The sequence below is a fragment of the Mauremys reevesii genome, linkage group 4, assembly GCF_016161935.1.
Source record: "Mauremys reevesii isolate NIE-2019 linkage group 4, ASM1616193v1, whole genome shotgun sequence".
Taxonomy (NCBI): Eukaryota; Metazoa; Chordata; order Testudines; family Geoemydidae; genus Mauremys; species Mauremys reevesii.
In genome coordinates this window covers 3453295-3466803 of record NC_052626.1, presented here as the reverse complement: position 1 = coordinate 3466803, position 13509 = coordinate 3453295, and the positions used below count along the sequence as shown (strand labels likewise).

The 13509-nt window shown below is 38.6% G+C and overlaps 1 protein-coding gene across 1 annotated transcript in view; it reads right to left on the bottom strand.

Moving 5' to 3' along the window:
- Positions 1-1450: 1450 nt before the first annotated feature.
- TOGARAM1 (TOG array regulator of axonemal microtubules 1) overlaps positions 1451-13509 on the bottom strand; it is a 79399-nt gene continuing 67340 nt past the window's right edge. The window contains exons 22-24 of the mRNA XM_039533707.1: positions 7764-7983; positions 6985-7071; positions 1451-2652 (exon numbers count right to left, since the gene is read on the bottom strand). Coding sequence (XP_039389641.1) covers positions 2399-2652; positions 6985-7071; positions 7764-7983 — 561 coding nt within the window. The 3' untranslated portion in view covers positions 1451-2398. The remainder of the gene's footprint in view (positions 2653-6984; positions 7072-7763; positions 7984-13509) is intronic.

The window sequence follows — 13509 nt, the reverse complement described above, 5'->3', positions numbered from 1 at the left end:
GCTTACCACACCCCCAGGGAGCTGTGCGGACTGTTTATCATGCTGACCAGTAGTTTCATTGTTTGCTGTACTCTCCCCAGTAGGTTGTCACCTTTTTATACTCAGGTTGTAAGCCCTTTTGGGTAAGGGCTGCATTTTTAAGACTATAAGAATGGCCATACTGAGTCAGACCAATGGTCTATTTAGCCCAGTATCCTGTTTTGCCACAGTGGCCAATGCCAGGCACTTCATAGGGAATTAACAGAACAGGTAATCAAGTGATCTATGCCCCTGTCACCCATTACCAGCTTCAGGCAAATAGAGGGTAGGGACACTTGAGAGCATGGTTTTGCATCCCTGCCTATCCTGGCTAATAGCCATTGATGAACCTATCCCCCCCATGAACTTATCTAGTTCTTTTTTTGAACCCTTTTATAGTCTTGGCCTTCACAACATACCTTGGCAACAAGTTCCACAGGTTGACTGTGCATTGTGTGAAGAAATACTTTCTTTTGTTTTAGACCTGCTGCCTATTAATTTCATTTGGTGACCCCTAGTTTACGAGGAGTAAATAACACTTCCTTATTTACTTTCTTCATGACAGTCATGATTTTATGGACCTCTCATATCCCCCCTTAGTCATCTCTTTTCCAAGCTGAAATGTCACAGTCTTATTAGTCTCTTTTCATATGGCAGCCATTCCATGCCCCTAATCATTTTGTTGCCCCTTTCTGAACCTTGTCCAATTCCAATACATCTTTTCTGAGATGAGGCAACCAGATCTGCAAGCAATATTCAAGATGTAGGCGTATCATGGATTTATATAGAGGCAACATGACAGTTTCTGTCTTATCTATTCCTTACCTAATGATTCCTAACATGGTTAGCTTTTTTGGCTGCCACTGCACATTGAGTGGATGTTTTCAGAGAACTATCCACAATGACTCCAAGATCTCTTTCTTGAGTGGTAACAGCTAATTCAGACCATCATTTTTGTTGTTTCTGTACAGTACCTAACAATGAGCCTCCATCGGTGACTGGGGACCTTAGCTGCTACAACAATACATGCTCCCCTCCTCTTGGAAGTAAACATTCATTAAGAGCTGACAGGCTTGTGTTAAGGAGCTAAAAGTGGGGAATTAAAATCCTGTCAGAAATAATAACTACAACTAATTTTCCACACTTAATTTAGCTCCAGCTATACCTGTAACCGAAGTGGACCACACACGTTTCCTTGAGCTCACAATTTGAGGGGGGAAAATTCAGTTTTACACTTTTAACCATCTTACTGTTTAGCACTATTGCCCATGAAACAGAACCTTGCTTCATGGTAACATTCACCCCTCATGATACCCAGTGTAAACCAGAACTTCACAGATAACATTAGTCTTCGTTGTATGTTTAGTTGTCCATAAACAATTTTTCTTTTTCATCCAACAAAAGGGAGAGAGTTTTTGAGTGAAACATGTCGCAATTTTACAGAAATAAATCCATTTATTTTTTATAACATTCCTTTTTCTTTTTAAAATGAGTACAGTACTTGTAGCCGGAGAACTCTGAAAAAAGCTATTGAAGACCTGGCACTATGTTGTTGAGAATTACACACCTGGGCTGAGAGATAACACCTTTATAAATAATTGACAGATAAAGATTAAATTTAGTGTTTTTAAACAAAACTACAGAAGTTACATTCACCACCTGGATTTTTTATTTTTTTTTAAGATAAATGTGTATTTCAAAATCTGTAAAAATTATTCATTTCCTAAATTTTTTTGTCATCATGCTTCATTATAACCTGTTAAAATTTTACATCTGTGCAGCTGATTATGCCCAACTGTCAAACGAATGTTACATCAATGTAACAGGAGCAATAGCAAGCTAATACTGCACAATCATAAGTGGACTGATTTAAGAAATACATATTTTTCACAAATGTCACGCAAACCCCTGTTCTTGGTACCATATACATCACTCAAGGATTTTTTCCACTTACATAAGTAAGGCTAAGTGAGAAAACATGTCAGAACATGATTACATAATAAAAAGTATATTATTCATTACAAATTTCATATCTATTATTACATACAGGGTACTGTGCTGTAATTTCTAAAGAAGAGTGCAAATGAGCAGGACTGACTTCTCTTTAAAGACCTTAGATACTTCCATGTGGCCTGCAAGCAACACTGGTGAGGACAGTTCGTGAGTGTTATACTGATTTGGTGTACATGTGCTGGTACAGGACAGTGAGGTGCTCTACAGGTTGTCAATAAAGGCAGCCATTCTAGTTTTCTACATGAAAGTGCAGGCACTGTGAAAAAGCAACTTTAGAATTGTTTCACTTGTCTTCATGTAAACAGTTATCAGTCTGTCGTATAGTGTATGTACTGATTGATCTACACACACATACACACCGTTTATTTTAGGTAGCTATATCAAGAAATTCTTCTAAATTCTTTTTAATGTGTGGTGGCTGAGATGCAGCCTGGATTAACAGGCTTTGACCCATTTGTGCAAAAAGTGCTTTTGATAATTTAGCTGTAGCTGTCCGAATATTTCCTCCAGCTCCAGGCAGCGAGCCACTGTTTGTCATGTTTCCTAAGAGATGCCACAGGACAACTAAAACTTTCTGCTCTATAGCATGAGGCTTCCGTGGGTACAGCTCCATAACAAGATCTGAAAGAATTAAGATAACACAATACAACCATAATTACTATGCTGTAGTATATTATTTGTATTTTCTTTGCAAATACAATGACATCTATGAAGCCAATTTAAATAGTATCGCTTGAAAATCATCTCCCCCTCAGAGGCTTTTTACATTTTGTAAAAGTTATATCCATCTACCACAAGTTAATAATTGTAACCATTCATTAAAAAATAATGTCAGATAAACCTAGAAAAGGGGACACATTTTGAGGTAGGGTTCTTATAACTTCCTTTTCTCATCAGTATTGCAGTTTGTGTGTTAGGATACTGACAGAATGCTGGGCAACAGCAGCTGTACCAGCACACTGACCACTGAATCGCCAATTAAATCACTCCCAAGTAAGCCTCAGCAGTAAAGCTCAGCCTAATTGATTAGGATGGTCCCAGAAGAGCCCAAAAGGCTAAATTAGCCCATTACCTAAGAAGTAGAAAAGGCACAGGAAGGAAGTGCTCAGAGAGAAAGAAAGACTGCCAGGTTTTTCAGGGTCAGAGCCCAGACAGATAAGATATCTTCTCTTCACCTGTCTTGGCTCACTGAGCTAAGGAGTATATGCTTTTCAATACAGATCTGCAGAAGTTGGTTTGGGTGCTAGGGAGAACACTATCAATTAATTGCACCAGGTGTTTGATGAGAGGAAGGTCTCTGAGCAATTTGTAGCTAGAAGACAGAGAGGAGTGGGGTGATGCTGTCACACTAACCCACTCTTCTGAGAAACCTGACAGAGTTCCAGATGTTCTGCAACACTTGGGCATAACAGGTAGAACTAAAAACACTGTGGCAGTACAGAAGCCCTATAATACAAATACCCCTAAATAAAATAATTTCCCTACTTAAGATTTAACGACTTCAAAGCATAAATATTAAAGGCATATTTTCATCTTGTCTCCAGAGTGCATAGCTATACAGAGCCGTTAATTTTACTAGATCACCATCACCACCGTCACGGGGGGGGGAGGCACCAAAGCTTGAGGGCTTCAGCCCTGGATAGTGGGGCTCGGACCTTGGCTTCAGCTTCAAGCCCTAGCAAGTCTAAGGCCAGCCTTGGCGACCCCATTAAAAAGGGGTCAATACCCACAGTCTGAGAACCACTAGATGAGTCTAATGATCTCCCACCTCCTTTAGAGTACTGATAACAAAACATAATTCAGCCAGATATTCACCTAAAGCAGTGGGTTTCAACCAGGGGTACGCATACCCCTGGGTGTACACAGAAGTCTTCTAGGGGTACATCAACTCAGGGGGGAGGGATAGCTCAGTGGTTTGAGCATTGGCCTGCTAAACCCAGGGTTATGAGTTCAATCCTTGAGGGGGCCACTTAGGGATCTGGGGCAAAAATCAGTACTTGGTCCTGCTAGTGAAGGCAGGGGGCTGGACTCGATGACCTTTCAAGGTCCCTTCCAGTTCTAGGAGATTGGTATATCTCCAATTATTATTATAACTAGATAGTTGCCTAGTTTTACAACATGCTACATAAAAAGCACTAGCAAAGTCAATACAAACTAAAATTTTATAGACATTGACTTGTTTATACTGCTCTATATACTATACACTGAAATGTAAGTACAATATTTATATTCTAATCAATTTATTTTATAATTATATGGTAAAAATAAGAAAGTAAGCAATTTTTCAGTAATAGTAAGCTGTGACATTTGTATTTTTATGTCAGATTATGTAAGCAAGTAATTTTGAAGTGAGCTGAAACTTGGGGGGGTACTCAAGACAAATCAGAGTCCTGAAAGGGGTACAGTAGTCTGGAAAGTTTGAGAACCCCACTAATCTAGAGAGTTTTTGCTTGGAAATTGGATCTCTCTCAGGTCTGTCCACAATAGAAACAACCAACCTGGTAGATTTTCTAAATGGCTTAATCCTGTCCAAGTAAAAGCTAATACCCTCCTGACATCAAGTGTATGTAATACCACATCCTCCTCATTCAGATGTGGTTCAGGAAAGAAAACTGGAAGAGGAGTAGAATGGTTAACATGGAAGTCAGACGCCACCTGGGACATGGCTGCAGTATGACATTGTCCTTGAAGAATACTGTGAAGGGGGGATATGCCATCAGATCCCTAACTCCCCAACTCTTCAAGCAGAAGTAATGGCTGCTGGGAAGGCCATTTTTGTGGATAAGTCAAGTAGAGAGAGGTTGCCATTGGCTCACAGGAGGGTTTGTAAGGCATCTAAACACCAAGTTGAGGTCCCAAACCTGGGCAGGATGTTTGACTCATGGAAAGAGATTTTCCTAACCCCTTGAGAAATCTCAACATCATCAGATGTGCAAACACTGAAAAGCTCTCCACCAGAAAATAGAAGGCCATAATAGCTACCAAAATTTACCATACTGGAACTCAAAGACAAACCTGTCTTTGTAAGTTCTAGGATGTAATCTAGTATACCTGACAGAAGACGACACTAGGTCACACTAGTGACTGAATCTCATCCACTTTTGTAGTTGAGTATTATGGATAGACAGCTTTCTACTACATAATATTCTTCTCACTTCCTCAGAACAGGTTGTTTCTAACCCCACAAATCAATTAGCCATGCTTTGAGGCAAAGAACCCTGAGGTTTAGGGTGAAGAATTTGACTAGCATCCTGAGAGAGAAGATGAGGGATGGTGGGGAGGGTGATCAGTTGACAAACAGCCAACTGGATGAGGTAAGGAAACCATGTCGGTCTTGACCACGTTGAAACCACCAGAATAACTCTGGTCTTGTCCTTCCTTATCTTGATCAACACCTTGGATATTAGAGGAGTTGAAGGAAGTGCATACAACAGACCTGACATCCAACAAAGGAGAAATGCATCTCACAAAGGAGTGGCCCAGTCCCACTCTCAAGAACTGAAGCACTTCCTGTTTCTAGCCAGGGAGAACACGTCTATCCGCAGGACACTCAACACTGAAATAGTCAGTGGAGTATAATGGGTCAGAAGCCGAACAGAAAGAGTTCTTCATCATGAGGAGGCAAAATTTAATTTCCCTTTTCTTTCTAGCTCTCAATTTGAATGCCAGGCTAAAATTACACTTTTAGGGGATATGTGACTCCCCAAGGCAACAGATACACTGAGAGAGCCTTCCAGCATGAAAGGCAACATTTAAAACCCAGAGCGCCTGGCATATCCTCCCAGCAATCTAAACTTCTCCTCAGGGAAATAAGCTGAAAGAACAATGGTCCTTACACATACACACACGCAAATATTAACTACGATTCTTAGCTTCATAGTAGTAGTAGCAGTAGTAGTAAAGTAAAACTATGAAAAAACCCTACAGTTGAGTTAAGCTCAACGTGGACATTTCTGAGGCTCCTCCTCAGGCCAAGGCAGTTGAGAAGGAACGGAGGTTGGTTTACCTGCACAACTGTATAGAACCACAGTGCAGAGCCCAAGGCGGAGTAGAGCACATGTGCAGGCGGAATGGGCACTGCTACCTAAAATCTCTGATCGAAGGCACATGGGGTATATGCGCACCTGAAGTGGAGCACCCCTAGGGACACTACTCAAAGGAGGAGGATTACTTACATCTCCTAGCGAAAGGTCTGGGAAAATCTGAAGACAAGATGAGGATGGGAGGGGGGTTCCTGTGTAAGCATTAGAATATAATTGATATATTAACCAACCAGACACTAGAAGGGGAGATTGTAGTTTACATGACTAATGTGCAAAAAGAACAGGAGTACTTGTGGCACCTTAGAGACTAACAAATTTATTTCAGCATAAGCTTCCATTGGCTACAGCCCACTTCTTCGGATGCATGACTAACGTGCTGTAAGATTACTCCAAAGGTTCAGAAGGGGGAAAGACATAGCACCACACATGACAGAGGAGTAAGCAAACCTCTCCTATAGCTCCCAGTCTTCTGGCTTGTTCCACAAAGATGCAGATGGCTGCCTGTGCTGATCACGTGCTGGATCAGGACCCAAGTGACAATATGACCTATTTTAGTTATGGAAATATTGACAGCACAATCCAAGATGAAAACTAAATTAGCAGTTTAGCAAGAACCATTAAAGTTACACTATCGTTTAGGTTATTATTTGGCCCCCTTTGCAGGAGTATCTGAACAACTAATGTGTCTGCCCCTTTGGCTTAAAAAGTACTATTTCTTCTGACCGAGAACATGCGGCATGAAAATCACTGCATGGGCTATGCGCATGATTTCTGTGGCTCCAGGGCACATCTGTCAAATGTGATACTATTGCTGTTTGACAAACATAACCACTTGCATCAAGAAGTGAGTTTGGCAAATGAGAATAGAATACAAGTAAAAGTGAACTTGCAAAGCAATAAGCAACTTTACCAGCAAGCTTTTCAGTCATGTCTTGTTTTGCTTTTCCATTCAAAAACTGGGCCTTTGTGCAGAATGGTTGGAGAAGCAAGTAATTATCTAAATTCAAAGAATAAAAGATGTTAAAAACCATCAGAATAATCACATTTATACAACAGAGAAGTATGTAGACAAGTTAAAATGACTTTATAAAATAAAATCTTCAGTTCACAATTTATTAAAATAAAACTACTTAACCAAAGTGACTTAAGGTAGAAAGTCTCTTTTTTCACTGAAGATTAAAGGATTATTTTAACTTGTGATTTTTTATGAATAGTTACAAGAGAACTGATTTCTTGTAAGGACTAACTACTACATACTGCAGAGAGTTAGAAATGTATATGGCAGCTAAGGCCATTAACATCTACCTTCCTGCCCATTGGCCTAGTCCTCAAAGTTGCTTAAGACTTTTAAATTCTATAAAAGTCATTACAATTAGGGGCACTCAGCCATCTCAGCAGGTGAGCCTCAATTTGCAGGCCTGGGCCCTTCCTGAATTATATAAATTGACTTGCAGCAACATTATTGCATCAATTTATGCGCTATGTAGGACTGATCAGGGCAAACAGCGTAAGTGATGTGAATGTGCAAAGTGAAAAAGGAAATGGATAGCCTCTGTTTTTTCATACTTCCCAAAGTCAATCTATGCTGAGCTTATCAATATACTTAAACCCTCTCTTACCCACCACACATATACAATGGCTTGGCAGAAACAGTTTTATAAAGACTGGCTACTTCAAACAGTTAATTACCTAAATGTTGACAAAGAGCTTGAATAACATTTGTGGCAGCAGCATAGATCCCTGGATTCTTAGAGTTCAGGTTGTTGTCTACCATGGCTGGAATCAACATGTTGATAACAGGTGATAAGTTATCTTTCAGCAAAGGAATCATCTTGTACATTGTCTCTAGAGCTACCTGATTTACTTTGCTATTGGAGTCATGTAAGCGAGACTTGAAAGCGTCAAAGATCTGAAAAAGTGTACAAATATCACAGGAGTTAGAGGAGTTTCATGTTTTCTCACACATTATTTGAGTAACTTGAGTTGTGCATTTTACTCAAATACAATTTTGACATGCAATTATCTGGAATTTTATCCTTTTTACCAAGGTAAAATGGAGTTTGATATTTTTATCAATTTTATCTCGGTTGATATGTATTCTAGTCATTCCCAGACAACGCAATAAGGTTACACTAGCCTTCTGTAACTTTTGATCTGATAGCCGTATTTTCTGTGCTACTGATTTTTTTAAACAAGGCTACCCATTGAAACAGACTGAATCCCTAGGTTTTGCATGAGAAGAGTAGAGTGTCCCCCTCCCATAACATTTCAGAGCCATGTTTGTGCAGTGTTTAGCACAGTGAGGCCTTGGGTCTATAATTTCAACCCCTACATGCTACGACAACACAAATGATACAGAATAAGTACGACAAAGTGGTTTTTGCCTTCCTGAAGCAAAGACAAAACAGAAACAATAACTATTTCTATTTATAGACTTTTAAGGCCAGAAGAGATTATGATCACCTACTCCAGTGGTTCTCAACAAGGGGTACGTGTACCCCTCAGGGTATGCCAAGGTATTCCTCATCTAGATATTTGCCTAATTTTACAACAGGATACATAAAAAGCACTAGCGAAGTCAGTACAAACTAAAATTTCATACAGACACTGACTTGTTTATAACTGCTCTATATACTATACACTGAAATGTAAGTACAATATGTATATTCCAATTGATTTATTTTATAATTATATGGTAAAAATGAGAAAGCCAGCAATTTTTCAGTAATGTGTGCTGTGACATTTGTATTGTTGTCTGATTTTGTAAGCAAGTAGTTTTTAAGTGAAACTTGGGAGTACAGAAGACAAATCAGACTCCTGAAAGGGATACAATAGTCCAGAAAAGTTGAAAGCCACTGTTCTAGTCTGACCTCCTGCATAACACAGAACCTCGCTTAGTAATTTCTGTATCAAACCCACAATTTTTGTTTGAGCTAAAGCGTCTCTGGGACACTGACAGAACAGCCAGCTTGTGGGTGACCCATAACAACTTAACAAGAGGCACTGAAATGTAATCAAGACAATCTATTTGTATGTGGATTTCAAAGAGATGTACTAGACCAGAATCATTAACCCATTTATTTGTAGTAATAGAAATCAAGGTTAGATGCTAAGTGTATGTGTCTGTTTACCAGTATCTTGATAGAAGCTTATCAATCTAATTAGCTGTAGATGCTAAATCCTGTTCCCATCTTATAATTAGGGCTGTCAAGCGATTACAAAAAATAATTATGATTAATCGCGCAATAAAAAAATCGTGATTAATCACAATTAATCACTGTTAAACAATAAAATAATACCATTTATTTAAATATTTTTTGATGTTTTCTACATTTTCAAATATATTGGGATTTCAATTACAACACAACACAAAGTGTACAGTGCTCACTTTATATTTATTTTTTATTACAAATATTTGTGCTATTAAAAACAAAATAGTATTTTTCAATTCACCTCATACAAGTACTGTAATACAATCTCTTTATCATGAAAGCTGAACTTACAAATGTAGAATTATGTAGAAAAAAATAACCGCATTCAAAAATAAAACAATGTAAAACTTTAGAGCCTACAAGTTCACTCAGTCCTACTTCTTGTTCACTCAGCCACTCAGACAAACAAGCTTGTTTACATTTTCAGGAGATAATGCTGCCTGCTTCTTGTTTCCAATGTTGCCTGAAAAGTGAGAACAGGTGTTCACATGGCACTGTTGTTGCAGGCGTTGCAAGATAATTACGTGCCAGATGCATTAAAGATTCATACTTCAACCACCCTTCTAGAGGACATGCGTCCATGCTAATGAGGGGTTCTGCTCAATAACTATCCAAAGCAGTGCAGACCAATTCATGTTCACTTTCATCATCATGAGTCAGATGCCACCAGCAGAAGGTTGATTTTATTTTTTGGTGGTTCAGGTTCTGTAGTTTCCACATCAGAGTGTTGCTCTTTTAAGACTTCTGAAAGCATTCTCCACACCTCATCCCTCTCAGATTTTGAAAGGCATTTCAGATTCTTAAACCTTGGGTTGAGTACTGTAGCTATCTTTAGAAATCTCACATTGGTGACTTCTTTGCATTTTGTGAAATATGCAGTGAAAGTGTTCTTAAAACAAGCAACATGTGCTGGGTCATCATCCGAGATTGTTATAACATGAAATATATGCACAATGCGGGTAAAACAGAGCAGGAGGCATACTATTCTCCCCCAAGGAGTTCAGTCACAAATTTAATTAATGCTTTTAAACAAGCATCATCAGCAGGGAAATGTGTCGTCTGGAATGGTGGCCAAGGCATGAAGGGGCATACGAATGTTTAGCATATGTGGCACGTAAATATTTTGCAATGCCAGCTACAAAAGTGCCATGAAAATGCCTGTTCTCACTTTCAGCTGACACTGTAAATAAGAAGCCAGCAGCATTATCTCCCGTAAATGTAAACAAAATTATTTGTCTTGCATCCGAAGAAGTGGGTATTCACCCACGAAAGCTCATGCTGCAAAACGTCAGTCAGTCTATAAGGTGCCACAGGATTATTTGCTGCTTTTACAGATCCAGACTAACACGGCTACCCCTCTGTTATTTGTCTTAGTGATTGACTGAACAAGAAGTAGGACTGAGTGGACTTGTAGGCTCTAAACGTTTACGTTGTTTTGAGTGCAGTTATGTAACAAACAAAAGAAATCTACATTTGTAAATTGCACTTTCATGATAAAGAGATTGCATTACGGTATTGTATGAGGTGAATTGAAAAATACTATTTCCTTTATCATTTTTACAGTGCAAGTATTTATAATAAAAATAATATAAAGTGAGCACTGTACACTTTGTATTCTGTGTTGTAACTGAAATCAATATATTTGAAAATGTAGGAAAATATCCAAAATATTTAATAAATTTCAATTGGTATTCTATTGTTTAACAGTGCGATTAAAACTGATTAATTGCGATTAATTTTTTTTTTAGGTAATCGTTAGTTAACTGCGATTAATCGACAGCCCCACTTATAATGCTTCATTACTGTATTCTATGGACTCCAGATCAAAAGGGAATATTATCATTTAGATGGGACTTGTGGTATTATAATATTATTGTGCTAATCTCTCCTTGAAACCTGTAATTGCACATAGTAAACCACTTGGGATCTGTCTTGTTAGGTTGAATGGCTAATTGCTGCCTTATGTGAATGAATGCAACTAGTTTACCTGTGTACGCACAGGAAAACAAGCATCAAAGTAACAATCTGCACTGCCTATTCTTTCTTGGGAAAGGTCCTGCTATGATAAAGGTCCTGCTTGTCAGCTTGCTAGGGAGTTGTAAAGGAAATTCATGTTCAACTGGTTTTCCACCTTGACCCCCAAGTCCTTTTCAGAGTCACTGCATACAGTCCCCATTCTGTAGGTGTGGCTTGCATTCTTTGTTCCTAGATGAATTACATTCTTACAACTGGCTGTATTAAAATACATATTGTACAAATGAACTGTGGGAATGAAGAAAAATATATGTGCTTTGCAGTTTAAGTATTAAAGGGTTAAATTAGTTTTTCAAAAGTACATGTTTGTGTAGGTCACATAAAGTGCAGGTCTCTTAGCAGTTGTGGGAAGGCCTTGAAAGTATGCAGCTTAATTGAAAAATTGGACCTGAGAGCTAACTGATAAGATAGAAGGAAGAAGAGGCCCAAATTATCAGGAATAGTTAATAATAAGGAAAGATTATATGAGTTGAACCAGCAATGACCCCAAACCACCAAAACCTGTTTTTTAGCTAGTTAGCCCTTAGCAATGACATCACTTATTTGTTAATGGCTAAAAAAGGATAAGCTCTTGAAGGGTTCATTGCTAGTACTTAACCGAGTTGGAGCTGGCCAATATTGGTGTAAGCACTCCCTGGGTTAGCTCTTTTGTAAGTGTTTTGATCAAATGTTTATAAATGTTTTGTTACAGTTTGAATGAAGTAGTTGCCTACTATTTAGGCTATTAGATGTGTTTAGAGGAATTGTATAGATGATATTCAGCCTTTGGATTTAACTAAGGAATTTACAGTTAAGCTAGTGTCTGGTGGAATCCTATATTACTAATATCTATAATAATAAATTCCAACGAGACCTCACCTTACCAAGCAATCTGGATCAATCTGTATAACTGACTTTACCCCATCATTATTTACCACTCTAGCCATTTTTATGTCATCTGCTAATTTTACCAGCAATGGTTTTGTATTTTCTTCTAGATCACTAATAAGGATATTGAATAGCATTGGGCCAAGAATCGATCCTGCAGGACTCCATTAAAAGTAAGGGGATTCTGCTAGGGTTTTAAACTAATCTATTTTAGGCTGCTATTTTCCCCCTCAAAAATGGCATTCCTGAGTAAGGAGACTGGATGCAGCTACCTCATTGATACTAACAAATTAACTCTTGGGAAAAAATAGAAATAGACCTCGTCTCCTTCAAGTCCCCAAACGAGAGACAGACAGACTTTCCGGAACTATGCTGAACAGATAGTACAGAGGAAGCTGAGAGAAGTCTGGCAGTTGCTGATGGGGAGGACTCTGGGGGAAAGGGGTGCTGAATGGCTGACATCTCTACTGAGACAGATTATGGTTGTGGAGTGGTGTCTTGTTTGATGATTGTTCTAGTGATGAGGCGGGCGTCTTGGGAGGGGTGTAATAAATGGTGTGGCACATCAGATGCATTAACTTTTCATTTCCTTTTTGCATTTTGTGTAAGTTATGCTCTATACAGAGCAATCTTAATTCACACACAACACAGGGTTTTTTGGGTACTAATTTTGATCGCACGTCTCTCTTATATGTTTTCCTTATTTTTTAGAGTTAAGATCTTCAGGCAGGTATCATGTCTTCCTTTACACAATGCCTAGCACAATTATGCCCCAATAAAACTACCACAATAGAAATAAGCAAGCCACTGCAAAGATTGCTTAAGCTGCTCAGGAGTTCTTTAGATTGATGAAGTCTACAGCTTCCTAAAATAAGATTTGGCAAAAGGCAAGTGCTCACACAGTGGTGGCAGAATTGTAATAAAAAGAAAACAAGAGAAAATCCAAACTGGGAAATAGATTTTTGTTTAACTCTCACAAAGATTTAACATGGAATTAAGATGAGAATAAAACTGTTATAATTGAAAAAAATACTCCAGGATTAATTCTGCAATCAGGTCTTTGGCCTTCCCCAGTTTTACCAATCCCTTCTTTTTAAACCTCTACCTAAGACACAGCTCTAAGCCTCTTTCTTTTCCCATTTGTTTCCAACGATTTTTGTACCTCACCATCTCCTCATTAGCCAGGCCTACCCTTCTCCCCACTTGCTCTGGGACTCTCCTGTTCGTCAGATTTTCATAATAAAAGAACAAACCAAGGTTTTCAGTAGTGAGAATCTCTGAAGCAGTACATTCTTATCAAGGCTTTTCCTACAGAGAATCAG